We start from the raw sequence: 16,444 nt of genomic DNA, 5'->3' as shown, positions 1-16,444 counted from the left end.
ATTAGCATATTCATTTGCATATGTATATATGCAAATGATATGCTAATATGCTCCGCCCATTTTTTTGCCCCCCCAAATGAAACAGTCAAACTACGCCTATGTATATACAATAAGGCAAAAAACTAATGTATTGGGAGAAAATCACCAATGCTGTATACAGTTTTATATTCACAGCATGCTCCACTAGTTTATGTTTAATGTTTATATATTTCAGGTTACAATAAAGTTGTTGAAAAAAAAAAGTGACAGGAGTGCTGGAGACGGTTTTGAAATATACACACAAATACGGTTGCCAGCTAACCCAAACAAGACAGGTAACAGAAGGAGGAGGAGAAATTGCTTCACTTTATCTGGCTGTCAGATCGGAATTCCTTCTCAAGACCATAAAGGTTACTGAAGACAGAATTAAACATTTTTTTAAATCCTTTGCATTTACTTGAGGTATTCTTAGACGAGCAGTATTCCCCAAAAGCCTGTGCTCTGAAAACTGAAGAAAATAATGCCCACGAGTCATTAAATGAAAAGAATGGAGTTTAGAACTGTGCTGAAATTCTTGTAGATGAAACGTCTACTGGTCTCGGAAAACTACTTCAAAGAGGAAATATTTTAAGAGTGATTTGGAGGGACTTCAAGACAGATGATGGATTTGCTGCACTGTCCAAGCTGTAACATGTCCTTTAAGTCTTCCTTGTTGCTAGCCAAACACAGGGAGAGGTTTTGTATTGAAGGAGACATTGGAAAAGTGAGAGAAACACAAACCCCACAGGACATGGTAAATCATTCATTTTAATCTTACTGATGTTATAGGTTAATAAAATGCAATACTTAAGTTAGCATTATCTTGATATGGTAATATAAAATTGTATAGCATACTGAAGATTAATATACTGCTCTCACCAGCCTGTGGAGAGGAATTTTATAAGAACAAGTCTATGTGAAAAATTCCAGAAGGTGCCTGTTTTTAAAAAGCAACATAGGTGCCTATTGTTTCTTTATAAAATAGGCACCTGGAACCAGCTGCTTTAGCACATAAATGCTGTCAGTAAACATTTACACCTGCTTGGGAGCAGGTGTAAATGTGTACTTGAGTATTTAAAAAGTCAAATGTGGATACACCCCCAGGAACACCTACACATGGCACGCATATAAGTACATGCTATTTTGTTACTGCACTTATGATACTTTTATAAAAGACCTTTTCCAGATGTAAAACAACACATGGAAAAGTTTTATAAAATTATCATCTTAAAATGTAGTTTTCAAAGGCATTCCCTTAAAACAGCACTGCGGGCTTCTTTTATAAAGCCATGCTAGTGAGTCCCATGTGGCAAATGAGAGGAAGCCCGCAGAAATTGAGGGGTCCTTTTACCAAGCTGCGGTAAAAGGGGGCCTGTGCTGGCGTCATACGTGTTTTTTTTTTAAAGAAATGTCTGTGTGTTAAGTGAACCACTGGCCGTGTGGCTATTTCAGAGGGGGGAGCACATATCACTACCCATTGAGATGGCGGTAAGGGCTCCTGAGCTAACCCGGTGGTAACCGGCTGTGCGCGGCACTACTACTACTATTTAGCATTTTTATAGCGCTACAAAGCGTACTCAGTGCTGCAAAACATAACCCCCCAAATACCCCAAGTACTTACCACAGCCGTCTTCCTTTTTCTCACCGTTCGCTGTATATGCTAAGAACCGTACCCTCGGTCAGTTGCTAGTTAAGACCAATTACTACCTAATTACCGCCAGGTAAACACCAGCGCTACAAAAATAAAAAATGTTTGTAGCGCCAGAAGTGGGGCGCTAGGGGTGAGAACTACTGCTGGGCTGCTGCAGTAGTAAAAGACCCCCTGAATGGGCTTCCTTTCATTTTCCGCACCAAGAATTGGTAGTGCGGCTTTGTAAAAGAGGCCCTTTATTTACAGAAATTGGCTTTTAAAAAATTGTCCATTTGACGTATGTGTGTACTTATGCATGTATAGCATGCATGTGTGTAACTATACCCAGCCTAAGCAGAGGTGCTCCTGGGAATTGGGTTGGGATAGGTATTGCATGTACATCAATTAACACTGCAAGTAGAGGTGTCTACAACAACAACAATTTTGGTTTATGCTCATTTAAAATAAAATTTTCCCAGTGTTTGGCATTTTTTCATGTTTGACCCATTCATTTTTTTTTGGCATGCATTGTATGCACAGATGGACTTTGAAATATATGCAATTATTTGTAGGTGTGTTAATTCATAGGTACACATGCGTACAAGCGATTTGTGCACACTTTAAATTTTTAGGCGCCCACATGAACTGAATGCACTTTCTGCATACTAATGAAGAGTAAATATAAGTATGCAATTTCCTTGGGATAAAAACAGAAGCATGTGCATTCTTTCATTTTGAAAGTTCAGCAAAGCCTGCGCAGAGAAAAGTATGCACATGCCTTTTACACAGGTGCACATTTATAAAATTACCCCGTTATTAATTTGTTGTCTGAAAAAATCTACAGTCAAGGTAAGTAATGTTTATTTTATGAATTATATAGTATCAAAAAGCGTGGTATTCATTTACATAGCACCTACAGTTTGTTTTAAATATTTGCCTTTATTTTTCTATCTGGGTTTAAAAAAGGTATGGACGAGTTCCTGGAAGAAAAGTCCATAGTCTGCTATTGAGAAAGACTTGGCCAAGCCACTGCTTGCCCTGGGATTTGTAGCATGGAATGTTGCTACTAATTGGTTTCTGCCAGGTACTTGTGACCTGGATTGGCTACTGTTCAGGATACTGGACCAGATGGACCATTGGTTTTACCCAGTATTTATTTATTTATTTGTTTGTTTGTAGCATTTGTATCCCACATTTTCCCACCAGTTTGCAAGCTCAATGTGGCTTACATTTGCCGTAATGGCGGTTGACATTTCCGGGTAACAGAATTACAGATGGTATTGCGTTAAGGTGCATACATACATGGTAACATACATGGAACATAATATATATGGAACAGGTCATGGTATATATATATAACATGTACAGACATACATGGTAAGGAAGAATACATTATGGTATTGCAAGAAGTTCCTGAGTAATAAATTGGATTGTAACATACATTAGATCGTCGACTATAGAGATAACCCTGTTTGACCTTAGGTTTAAAGTGGTAGTGCTTGATCATTAATAGCAAAGAGGTTAAGCAGTCATTCAATAAAGTTCGGTTTTGTATAGATCGTGTATAATTTTATTATATAGTATTTAAGATGGATGTTTATGGTATGCCTTCTTGAAAAGGTCTGTTTTCAGTAGCCTTTGGAAGATGGTTAAGTCTTGTGTTGTTTTTATGGCCTTCGGTAGTGCATTCCATAGCAGTGTGCAGATGTATGAGAAACTGGTCTCATATATGGATTTATATTTTAGCCCTTTATAGTTAGGGTAATGGAGATTGAGGCATGTGCGTGATGATCTTTTTGCGTCCCTAATAGGCAAGTCTATAAGGTCTGACATGTAAGTCAGGGCTTCCCCGTAGATGATTTTGTGGACCAGGGTACAAACTTTGAACGCAATTCGTTCTTTTAGTGGGAGCCAGTGTAGGTTTTCTCTTAGGGGTTTGGTGCTTTCGTATTTCGCTTTCCCAAATATGAGTCTGGCTGCTGTGTTTTGAGCGGTTTGGAGCTTCTTGATAATTTGTTCTTTGCATCCGGCATAGATGGCATTGCAGTAGTCTAGATGGCTTAGCGCCATTGATTGTACTAGGCTGCGGAATACTTCCCTTGGGAAGTAAGGTTTGATTCTTTTAAGTTTCCACATCGAGTAGAACATTTTCTTTGCTGTGTTTTTTGCATGGTCTTCAAGTGTGAGATTTCAGTCAATTGTGACTCCTAGAATTTTCAGGCTGTCTGAGACCGGAAGTGTGTAATGGTATTGGATTTGTTTGCATTGTATTGTGAGGACAGGATGAGACATTGTTTTTTTTCTGCGTTTAGCTTTAGTTAGAATGCATCCGCCCATGAGTTCATTATTTGGAGGCTGTGTGTGATTTCATTTGTGATTTCGGTTATGTCTTGTTTGAACGGGATGTATATCATGACATCGTCAGCATAGATGTACGGGTTAAGTCCTTGGTTGGATAGCGATTTGGCTAAAGGTGTCATCATTAAGTTAAAAAGGTTTGGTGAGAGCAGTGATCCTTGGTGTACTCCACATTCAGGTTTCCATGGTGTTGATGTTTTTGAGATCTTGCTGTTAAGAAGCCTTTAAACCATCTTAGTACGTTTCCTCCGATCCCGAAGTAGTCTAGGATGTTCGTGAGTATTTGGTGGCTGAACATGTCGAACGCGCTGGACATATCAAATTGTAGGAGTAGCACATTGTTTCCAGTTGCAATTAGGTGTTTAAATTTGGTTATGAGAGTGGTTAGCACTGTTTCAGTGTTATGGTTGGCTCGAAATCCAGACTGTGATTCATGTAGTATTGTGAATTTGTTTAGGTAGTTGGTGAGTTGTTTGGTTCCTATACTTTCCATTAGTTTTACTATCAAGGGGATGGATGCTACTGGTCGATAGTTGGTTGTGTCATTTAGTTTTTTCTTTAAGTCTTTGGGTATGGGTGTAAGTAATATGTTTCCTTTGTCCTTGGGAAAAAGTCCGTGTTGTAGCATGTAGTTCAGGTGTGACATAAGGTCTGTTAAGAAGCGTTTGGGGGCGAACTTCATTAGGTTACTGGGGCAAATATCCAGTTTGGAATGGGTTTTGAAGAATTTGTTGAGTGCTTGAGTGATGGTTTCTTCGGTTAGCGGATCGAAGCCATTCCAGGTTCGGTCTGCTGGGTATTCACCGGAAGTAGGGTCCAAGCAATCCATAAATTTTTCATGATCAGTTGTGTTGAGTGGTAGTGTGGATCGAAGTTTTATAATTTTCTCATTGAAGTATTTGGCTAGTTGGTCTGCCGATGGGGTGTCTGTGCTGGCTGTGGTAACCGGTGTGGTGTCTATTAGTTTATTCACGAGTTGGTAGAGTTTATGTGCGTCTTTGTAGTCTGGTCCTATTTTGTTTTTGTAGTATGTTCTTTTGGTTTGTCTCAGGGGCGTAGCTACGGGTGGGCCTGGATGGGCCCAGGCCCACCCAATCTCGGCTCAGGCCCACCCAAATGACGACGACTGGAACGGCGACTTTTTTACTAGAAGTCGCAGCGATGAACGGGTGGGCAGCGCTTCGGTAGTAAAAGCAACAAGGAGGCAGGTCGACTGCTCCGTCATTCGCTTCCCTGCTTGCCATCTGCGTCCCGCCTTCCTCTGACGTCATTTCCTTTCAGCAGGCGGGATGCTGAGAGGGCAGGGAAGCGAAGGACAGAGTCGAACCTACCTCCTTGTTGCTTTTCCTACCGCTGCCTGCCCGCTCGTTCGTCGCTGCAACTTTGGGAATGCAAACAGCAAGCAAACCTGTGAGCTGCTTCATCCACGTTGTCCTTACAGGTGGCTGGGAGATGCTGCGAAGGGGGAGGGGGGGAGACGCTGGGACAGAAGGGGGAAGGGGATGGGGCAAGAAACAGGATGGGCAGGGACAGAGGAGAATTGCTGGACAACAGGGATTGATGGAGGGGATAGGGGAGAGAGGAAATTTGCTGGAGATGGATGGAGGAGAGGGCAGGGGAGAATGGAGAGTTGCTGGACGGAGCGGAGGGCAGTGGAAGGAGGAGAATTGCTGGGGATGGATGGAGGGGAAAGGGGGAGAGGAGATTTGCTGGAGATGGATGGAGGAGAGGGGCAGGGGAGAATGGAGAGTTGCTGGACGGAGCGGAGGGCATGGGAAGGAGGAGAATTGCTGGGGATGGATGGAGGGGAAAGGGGAGAGAGGAAATTGCTGGAGATGGATGGAGGAGAGGGCAGGGGAGAATGGAGAGTTGCTGGACGGAGCGGAGGGCAGGGGAAGGAGGAGATTGCTAGGGATGGAGGGAGGGGAAAGGGGAGAGAGGAAATTGCTGGAGATGGATGGAGGAGGGGCAGGGGAGAATAGAGAGTTGCTGGACGGAGCGGAGGGCAGGGGAAGAATTGCTGGACATGGATGGATGGAGGGGAAAGGGGAGAGAGGGAAATTTGCTGGGTATGGATGGATAGAGGGGAGGGCAGGGGAGAGAGGAGAATTGCTGAAACATGCAGGGGACAGAGGCATTTGCTGGATAGGGTGGATGGAGGAGAATGGCAGGGGGAGAATGGAAGAGTTTGCTGGACAGATGGATGGAGGGAGGGGAGAAAAGTCAGGGAGGAGATGCGCATGGATGGAGGGGAGGGAAGAGAGCAGAAATGCTGGACATGGATGGAGTGGAGGGCAGGAAAGAGAGGAAAAATGTTGGACAAGGATGGAGGGAAGGAAAGATAAAGGAAGGAGATGCACATGGATGGAGGGGAAGGGAGAGAGGAGAAATGCTGGACATGGATGGAGGGAAGGGAAGACAGAGGAAGTAGATGCGCATGGATGGAGGGGAGGGAAGACAGAGGAAGTAGATGCGCATGGATGGAGGGAAGTGAGGAGAAATGCTGGACATGGATGGAGGGTAAACTGCTGAGTTTAAGGTCTGGTTTGGAACACGTTGAGGGCAGATACTGAAACTCGAGGAAGGATAGGGACAGGGCTACAGATGGTAGACAGGACATATAAGGACACAGGAGGATGGTGGACATGGTGAGAGAAAAACTATCAAATGGAAAGAAGACACTGCATAAAACAGAAGACACTGGGACCAAAACGAATAGATCGGACAACAAAGGTAGAAAAAAGTATTTTATTCAGAATTTATTAATTGGAATGTGTCAGATTTTTGAAATGTACATCTGTGATATTTTGCATGTAAGTTTCAATTTTTCTGGTATTGCTGCATGCTGAGTCTGACTTCTTGAGTTAACTTTCCAGTTCAGTATTTTGCCTTCATATTTTTTGATTTCTAGTTCCTTGTGTCATGTCTGTTGTGTCATGTGTTTTTCATGTGTGATCAAGGTGCAGTGTTCTGCTAGCATGTAGTATTTGCAGCCCTTTTTGTTTTGCTTTTTTTTTCACGAGGTAGTGTATTGGTGTTTTAGAGCCTAATGTAATTACAGTTCTGCCTTTTCAAGCATAAGGTTGTAGCTCATCCTATCCTTGGAATTAGTGCTGTTATGGTTTAGTAAGGGTATGAGTGTGTTTTTGCACAAGTTTGTGTATAGCATTTTGCAGTGGAGAGATTGTGGGATAATGTAATTATATTTAAAAATATCAATTTTTCCATTAAGTATGTATGTGGTTATACTGATGCAGGGCAGCTGTTGGGCAGACTACTTAGAAAACCATCATCAAGTAAATTCTAAGGCATTATTTTGTAGGATCCCAAGAGACACTACTCATATAGACAGTGCATGCCCACCCATATTATTTCTGGGCCCACCCAAAATCTCAGGTCTGGCTACGCCACTGGTTTGTCTTATTGTATATTTGTATTTTCTTTGCATTTGTTTCCAATCTTTGTGTGTATGTTCATTTTTTGTTTTTTTGCCATGCGCGTTCAAACCTTCTGACTTGTGTTTTTAGTGTTTTCAATTCATCGTCGTACCAAGGTATTGAGCTGTGTCTTCGTGTGGTTCTTGTTTGCAGTGGTGCAATTTCGTCTAGTATGTTCCTGCATCTGTCATCCCAATTTTGGAGATAGTGTTTGGAGTCTGTCTGTGCTGACCATTCATTTTTGTAGATCTGTTGCCAGAATGTACAAGGATCATCTGTCCTCTAGTGGTGTATGTTGTGCATTCTTTCTTGGGTTGCGTGTCTTTTTTCCGCCACTGTAGGTCTGAGTTTAATTTATGGTGGTCTGACCATGGTATGGCCGTCCATTTTGTATCTGTTAGTATAAGGTTTGAGTCTGAGGTTAGTTTGTATGTAATAAGGTCAATTGTGTGTCCTTTGACATGTGTAGCTTGCATATTAGGCAAGTTGAGGTCCCATAGTTGTAGGAAGTCTTTGCAATCATGTGTATTGGTAGCATTGGTGTCTTCCAGGTGTAGGTTTATGTCACCTATTATGAGTAAGTTGGAGTTGGATATACATGTGTTCGATATAAAAACCATAAAGTTTGACTGGCATGCTTGCCAATTTCCTGGTGGTCTGTAAAACAGGACCACGTTTAGATGATCGAGCAGAGTGGCATGGTGGATTCTAACTAAGGCTATTTTGAGTTTTGGTGTTATAGACTCAGCAGTTGTTGTTACGGTGAAGTGGGATCTGTAGATTAGTGCTATTCCACCTCCTCTTTTTTCTTTCCTTGTCCAGTGTGTAATTTTGTAGCCTGGGGGGCAAAGTTTTAGAATTATGGGGTCCTTGTGATCGTGGATCCAGGTTTCACTGATGAGTACAAGGTCAAGATTGTCTGCCGTAATCCAGTCAGTTATTGTTGTTGTTTCATTTACTACTGATCTGGCGTTTATGTATCCCATCTGAATTGTTTGGTAGGGGTCTTTTATGTTCGTAGTTGTGATGATTTTCTTAAGTTGTCTATTCTCTTGTTGTGGAGGTTTATTATGTCCTTTCTTTCCTTTATGATATGTCTGTCTCCGTGGGGAGGTTTTGTCATTGTTCTGATTATTATTGTTCTGGCTATTTTTAAGTTCTTTATGTTCTTTAATTGGCTCAGTGCAAACCATACAAAATTAAAACATGCAGATTTGATGCTACCTGAACTTAACATATTTTTAGATCTTATTTCCATAATGGTAATGCGGTTATATCATATTCTACCCACTATATACCACTCTACAAATACTAGGAGTCCTTTTACTAAGCTGCGAGAAGCAATAATGCGTGCATACCACAGGTTAAAAAGCACTATTTTGGGACACATTCTGACGTTCTGGGGTAGTTTGGACATCAGAACACGATACCCATGCACTAAAAAGTAGAATTTGTTTTTTAGCGCTGGGGCGTGTCTGGCATCTACTGCACTAATTAGTTAGCACAGCTACATTACTGCATGATAACCGATTAGTGCAGGGTTAGTGCGTGAGGTGGCGGTAAGGACTCACATGCTAATGGCCATGCGCTAATGGGGAAATTAACGTGTGGCCATTAATGGGAAAACTGGAAAACAGGGCCATTTTACCGCTGTGCTAAAAGTGACCTCAGTTTGTGTGAAAGGCCCATGCTGGGGATAGCACAGGCCACTTTTTAGTGTGGCTTTGCAAAAGGGTCCAACTAGTCTTCTAAATATAGAAAATGAATTTTAATGTCAGTGATGGGAAATTAATTTGTTATTGGATAAGAAGATATCCTACCAAAAAAAAAGCCCTTTTTTCCCAGGAAATTATTTTAAATGACAAACTATATTGGATGCATACAATTTTAGGAGATCTACCCTTGTATCTTTCCAAAACATTTTAAAGGACATACATGGTTTGGGATTTCTGGTACTGGGAGAAGTCTTAAAGTCGAGTCACATAGGATACAAAGAAACAATAACTGAAGAAAGCTAACCTAGGGGTTAAAGGCACATCCTGACCCTGGGGCTGGATGATCAAGGGTTGGGAAAGATGATGCCGACACTTGGGGTGTGGGGGGAGGAAACTTGGTGATGATCAAGGGGATGACATGGTCTACTGCAAGTTCAAGTAAAACTTACTATATACATACATATAATAGATATAGATATAGGAGACACATATATACATATACACACATCTTGTATAATAATTTGCTCCTGCAACATTCCAATGTCTCTCACTGTGTTCGTAACCATCTCCTGACGTCACTCTCCCGCAGTAGAAGCCTGCTTGCCTGACGTCAGGAGATGTTACTACTCGGAACAACCTAGCCAGAAGCAGTCGTCACGTTGAGAAGCTGAAATCAATTACCACAAAACTTTGAAACACACACAAAATAGGAAGAAACACCAGATTGAGGCTTGAAATGCAAACAGAAAGGCTATTGGAGCATCGGACAGAATGAAACTAAAGCCTCCTTGGCACATAAGGCAGCCGAAACACCAGACTGAGCCTTGCAACGCTCATTGGTTGAATAGTAAACACCGTCCAAAAAGCACACGCACTGCAAGAAAGTAGCTCCAAAACCTGTAACCCACAATGGCAAAAATATGCTTGCAGCCGGTCCTCAAACCCGGGAAACAGACCTAACTAGCACCTTGACTGAAAAGTAGCCCAAAAACTACAACAGGTCAACATTTCCAGCAAATAAATCCAAACCAATTGGGCGAGAAAACAGCGGAAATTGCAAGCTTGATCTACCGGCTCCTTCTCCTTTGCGTAAGCCCCACCTGTGGCTGTGACATCAGGCTCCGCCCTCAGCACCGGCCCTCCTCTCCCGCTCGCCATGATGAACAAATTAACTCTCACGGAATGAAATTTAAATTCCACAAAGGGGAGAAAGTGTTCTGCTTCGAACCGGACCCGACCAAGGCTAAAATGCTGTACGATGCTAAGGTGAGGAAGGGTAGGGCTGGCATCATAACTAGGGCCTACTTGCAGGACAGATACATCTCTCCCAGCAGCGTGCCCCCCCCCTCTATTATTTTTTCTCCGTGTCCCCTGTCTCCGGAGTGTCTTCTCGCTTCCTCTTCCTTACCCCTTGCTGGGTGGCTGTGTCATATTTTTCTGTCGTTTTTGTGTGTGTTTTTCTTTCTCCTGAGTGGTGCCTTCCCCACTTCCCTCTTTTGTTCACTTATCTGGCTATATCGTATATTAATTTGTGTACATTCTGCTTACTGTCTATTTTTTAAAATACTATACATACAATTTTCTAAAAAACATGATATTACTCATTATATACCTTGATTTTTGGTAACGGTTCCCTTAAGAATATAATTGCAATTCCATCATCATTTTCCTAGCGCCCGTTTCATGTCTTTCAGAAACGGGCCATTTTTACTAGTATATATATACACACATATATATATACATTTATTTATTTATGGTTCATTTCTACCCCACATTTTCCCACAAATGCAGGCACAATGTGGCTTACATGAATTATAAAAAAAGAAAAGTACATTACATGAAAGCTATAGAAGAATAAGGATGTAACATTAGTAACAGGATTCAGGACTAAACAGCAAAGTTACTGATGGAGTATGTTTTTTTTGAAGAGGAACGTTTTCAGCAACTTCTTGAAAAGATGGTGATCAGCTTGTGATTTTAAATACAAAGGTAGAGCATTCCAAATCTTCAGACTGGAGTAGTGGAAATATGAGGCAAAAAGAAGCTTGTGTGTGTGTGTGTAATTTTTAGTTATTTTACACATTTATAGACTGCTTAAATCAAAGCAGATTACAATAAATCATACAAAATAAAATCACCAAAAAAAACAACGAAATACATGCCATCACTGTATCATAACCAAAACTTACAGCAAAACTGTGCCATTATAATAACTAGTTTTACATACATGCCTTTACAAAATGACGTTTTCAATAGCCACTTAAACTGCAAAATTTCAGTACATAATCTCTATTGACCTTTTATGTTTAACATTTTTATTGAATTTTGTATTATGCAACTCTTTAAAGTAACAATATGGAAAATTAGAAAATTCATATATATATATATATAAGTACTCATATACAGAAATTTCTGTCTTTACTATCGTCCATTATTATTACAGGTAAATTAGGTCCAAGAGAAAGAAAAATCATAGCACGGCTGGAGCGGAATCCCACCTCAGCCGGTAATCTGGAAAATTAAATAATATATTAATGCCTCCCAGATAGCTTACTCCAAGCTATCATGCAGTGTTACATCTGTGACTGGACTATTACATTAACCTCTTCTTTTGCTAACAAAAAATCTTCTAAATGCTTGGGGTCAAAGAATTGAAATTGTTTAGATTGAAATATTCCATATCATCAAGCTGATCAATCCATAGACTGGTGGGTTGTGTCCATCTACCAGCAGGTGGAGATAGAGAGCAAACTTTTGCCTCCCTATATGTGGTCATGTGCTGCCGGAAACTCCTCAGTATGTTCTCTATCTCAGCAGGTGGTGGTCACACCCAGCAGCAGCTCTGGCTAGGCCTCCAAGCCTAATTTTTAGGTTTTGTTGAGTGCCTGGGGTTGAGGGCTCTTCTGAGCAAGTGCAAACCTGGTGGTGCCAGGTCCCTCCTTTTCTCCCCCCTCCCGCTGGCTCCGTTAAAAAAAAAAAAAAAAAAAAATTTTGAACGTCCTTAAAGGCGTTTATTTCGACGTTTATTTAAGTGTCTATTGCAGCTACTCACTGGGACACCAGGTCGTTACAACTCGGAGCGGACAGCAGGTAATTTTTACCTTTTTATAGCGGGCAGGGGGTTCCCCGATTCTTCTCCTCGTGGCATATGGCGTCGGAGGGCGAGGGCGCAAAGGGTCGCTCCCCGGGTCGCTTGAGCGCTTCTAGAGGGGATGCGGGGGTCTTAAAGCCTGATTCGCCCTTGTTGGGTGACAGTTTCGTGGCCGATGAATGTCCCGGTCCTTCCTCCGGCGTGGCGGTTTTTCCCGCCATAAACGCCCATCCCCCGCTCCTCGCCTCCGCCATCTTGGCCGGCCACGCGGCTCGGACGGCTTCTTCTTGGGCCGCCCTTGAGGTTGGAGACATTAATGCCATGAACGCCCTTAATTTGGGCGACGGCACAGAAGCGGCTAAAGTTAAGAGCCGTTCTTCTCGTGCGGCTCCTTCGCGGAGTTTCGCGCAGGACGCCATTTTGGATGCGCAGCATGTCTCTCCCCCGCTATTGCGAGCGCCGGTTGAGGGTGCGTCTAGGGCTGTTGCCCAGGCTGCGGAAGTGCACAGTCTGGGGGGTTTCTCCCCCGAGTTTGTTTTGCTGCTGCATCAGGCCTTCCTCATGCACAACGCTGCCCCTGCTCCCTCGTCTGGTAAAGAGGTTGAGGTTCCCAGAGGTAAACGCCCTCGGGTTGATTCCCAGGCCTTGGAGGAATTTGTCTCCTCCGATGTAGATGAGGGCAGCGTGTCTGAGGTCTCCCAACGGTCCTTTGCGGATTCCTTGGAGGAGACGGATCCCCGCTCGGATGGAGCGGATGACCCCTCTGCAGCGCGGCTTTTTAGCCCAGAGGATTTGCCCAACCTGTTGTTACAGGCCATGGCCACTTTGAAGATTTCCTCTCCGGAGGACGTCTCTCCCTCAGCCCCTGTTGGCTCTGCCATTATGCTGGGGACGAAGCGCCCGCCTAGAACCTTCCACGTGCATGATGCCATGCACACCTTAATTTCGGCTCAATGGGATGTCCCAGAAGCGAGCCTTAAAGTGGCTAGGGCTATGTCCCGCCTCTATCCTTTGGCTGTGAGTGAACGTGAGGCCTATCTGTGGCCTACCGTGGATTCTTTAATCACTGCGGTGACTAAGAAAACGGCGTTGCCGGTGGAAGGTGGCACGGCCCTAAAGGACGCCCAAGACAGAAGATTGGAGGCGGCCTTAAGGTCGTCCTTTGAGGCGGCTGCTTTAAGTTTGCAGGCCTCAGTTTGCGGCTCCTATGTGGCCAGGGCGTGCCTGACTATGGTGCAGCGGGCTTCCCCCTCGGATCATTCCTTGAGGGCTGATTGGCCGGCCCTGGAATCGGGCTTAGCCTATTTGGCAGACTTGCTGTATGATGTCTTGAGGGCCTCAGCGAAAGGCATGGCTCAGACAATCTCTGCGCGGCGGTGGCTTTGGCTGAAACATTGGTCTGCTGACCACGCCTCTAAATCCCGCCTGGCTAGGTTGCCTTTTAAAGGCAAGCTGCTCTTTGGGGTCGAGCTGGACAAAATCGTGACCGATCTCGGCACGTCTAAGGGCAAGAAATTACCAGAGGTCAGGGCTCGGGCTAGTACTCGTCCCGGTACCTCCAGAGGACGGTTGCAGGAAGCCCGTCGGTACCGCCCGGGCAAGTCGTGTTCCTCTGCCCCCTCTTCCTTCAAGAGGAATTTCTCCCCCAAGCAGCATTCCTTTCGCAGAGACCGCCGTCCCGGAGGTGCTCCCTCCGGTCCTCCCCCAGGGTCTCGTACCCAATGACGGGGTCTTGGTCCACGCCCCAGTGCAGATTGGAGGACGGCTGTCCTCGTTTCTGGGCGAGTGGACCACATTAACTTCAGACGCGTGGGTGCTGGAAGTCATCAGAGACGGCTACAAACTAGAGTTCTGCCGACCCTTAAAAGACGGGTTTGTACTCTCTCCCTGCAAGTCTCCGGTCAAAGCTGTGGCAGTGCAGCAGACCTTGGACAATCTGATCCGCCTGGGCGCGGTCGTTCCGGTGCCAGAAAGTCAGCTTGGCAAGGGACGTTACTCCATTTACTTTGTGGTACCAAAGAAAGGAGGTTCTGTCCGGCCTATCCTCGACCTCAAAGGGGTCAATCGGGCCTTGAAAGTGCGGCACTTTCGCATGGAGACTCTCCGCTCTGTTATAGCGGCAGTGAAGGCAGGAGAGTTCCTGGCATCCTTGGACATCAAGGAAGCGTACCTGCATATTCCCATCTGGCCTCCTCATCAACGCTTTCTGCGTTTTGCAGTCCTGGGACGACACTTCCAGTTCAGAGCCCTCCCTTTCGGGTTGGCTACTGCTCCGTGGACCTTTTCCAAAGTAATGGTGGTCATCGCGGCCTTCCTACGAAAGGAAGGGGTACAAGTCCATCCTTATCTGGACGACTGGTTGATCCGAGCCCCCTCTTATGCAGAGTGCAGCAAAGCTGTGGACCGGGTAGTTGCTCTTTTGAGCTCCCTGGGATGGATCATCAACTGGGAGAAGAGCCAGCTGCGCCCGACTCAGTCCCTGGAGTACCTGGGAGTTCGATTCGACACCCAAGTGGGCAGAGTGTTCCTGCCAGACAATCGGATTGTCAAACTTCAGGCTCAGGTGGACCAGTTCCTAGTAGCCTCTCCCCTTCGGGCTTGGGACTATGTGCAGCTGTTGGGCTCTATGACGGCCACGATGGAAGTTGTGCCCTGGGCCAGGGCTCATATGAGACCACTTCAACACTCTTTGCTGCAGCGCTGGACTCCGATGTCGGAGGATTATGCTGTGCGCCTTCCCTTGGACCCAGCAGTGCGCAAGGCGCTGAGCTGGTGGATGCAGACAAGTTGTCTGCGGGAATGCCTCTGGTGACCCCAGAGTGGATTGTCGTCACGACGGACGCCTCGTTGTCGGGCTGGGGAGCCCACTGCTTGGGAAGGACAGCGCAGGGGCTCTGGTCTCCTGCAGAGGCAAAGTGGTTTATCAACCTCCTGGAACTCAGAGCCATTCGGTTGGCGCTTTTGGAGTTCATCCCGGTACTGGTGTTGAAGCCTGTACGGGTCCTGTCGGACAATGCCACGGCTGTGGCCTATGTCAACCGCCAGGGAGGTACCAAGAGCGCCCCTCTAGCCAAGGAGGCTATGAATCTTTGCCAGTGGGCGGAAGCGAACCTGGAGCAGCTGTCAGCGGCCCACATTGCCGGAGTCATGAATGTCAAGGCGGACTTTCTCAGTCGCCATACCTTGGAGCCCGGAGAGTGGCCGCTATCTGCTCAGGCGTTCTTGGACATCACGAAGCGCTGGGGCCAGCCGAGCCTAGATCTGATGGCGTCATCGGCCAATTGCCAAGTGCCGCGCTTTTTCAGCAGAGGACGGGACCCTCGATCCCTGGGAGTAGATGCTCTTCTCCAACAGTGGCCGACACAAGAGCTTCTCTATGTGTTCCCGCCCTGGCCCATGTTGGGCAGGGTGCTAGACCGGGTGGCAAAGCATCCCGGCAGGGTAATCCTGGTGGGTCCGGATTGGCCCAGGCGTCCCTGGTATGCGGACTTGATCAGGCTCTCAGTCGACGATCCTCTGCGGCTGCCAGTGGAGCAGGGCCTGTTACATCAGGGTCCCGTGGTGATGGAGGATCCCTCCCCCTTTGGTCTTACGGCCTGGCTATTGAGCGGCAGCGTCTGAGGAAGAAGGGCTTCTCAGACAAGGTCATCGCCACTATGCTGAGAGCGAGGAAGCGCTCTACTTCTACTGCTTACGCCAGGGTTTGGCGTATCTTTGCAGCGTGGTGTGAAGCAGGCTCACTTTCTCCCTTCACTGCTCCAATTTCTTCAGTGTTGGCGTTCCTGCAAGAAGGTCTGGAGAAAGGCCTGTCGCTCAGTTCCCTTAAAGTCCAGGTAGCGGCTCTGGCTTGCTTCAGGGGCCGCCTGAAGGGTGCTTCCCTGGCTTCGCAGCCAGATGTGGTGCGCTTTCTCAAGGGAGTTAATCACCTGCGCCCTCCTCTGCACTCAGTGGTGCCTGTGTGGAATCTCAACCTGGTACTAAGAGCATTGCAGAAGCCGCCTTTTGAACCCTTGTCGAGGGCATCTCTGAAAGACCTGACGTTGAAAGCAGTCTTTTTGGTGGCTATCACTTCAGCCAGAAGAGTTTCCGAGCTCCAGGCGCTCTCATGTCGAGAGCCTTTTCTGCAGTTCACTGAGGCAGGAGTGACTATTCGCACAGTGCCTTCCTTCCTGCCCAAGATTGTTTCTCGCTTCCA

At 45.6% G+C, this 16,444-nt stretch overlaps 1 protein-coding gene across 1 annotated transcript in view; it reads left to right on the top strand.

Moving 5' to 3' along the window:
* The first annotated feature begins 324 nt into the window (after positions 1–324).
* The window catches only part of LOC115462048 (coiled-coil domain-containing protein 17-like), a 290,272-nt gene continuing 274,152 nt past the window's right edge, over positions 325–16,444 (top strand). The window contains exon 1 of the mRNA XM_030192096.1: positions 325–772. Coding sequence (XP_030047956.1) covers positions 638–772 — 135 coding nt within the window. The 5' untranslated portion in view covers positions 325–637. The remainder of the gene's footprint in view (positions 773–16,444) is intronic.

This window comes from Microcaecilia unicolor, chromosome 2 (genome assembly GCF_901765095.1).
Source record: "Microcaecilia unicolor chromosome 2, aMicUni1.1, whole genome shotgun sequence".
Lineage (NCBI taxonomy): Eukaryota > Metazoa > Chordata > Amphibia > Gymnophiona > Siphonopidae > Microcaecilia > Microcaecilia unicolor.
This window is presented reverse-complemented; position numbering and strand designations above follow the sequence as displayed.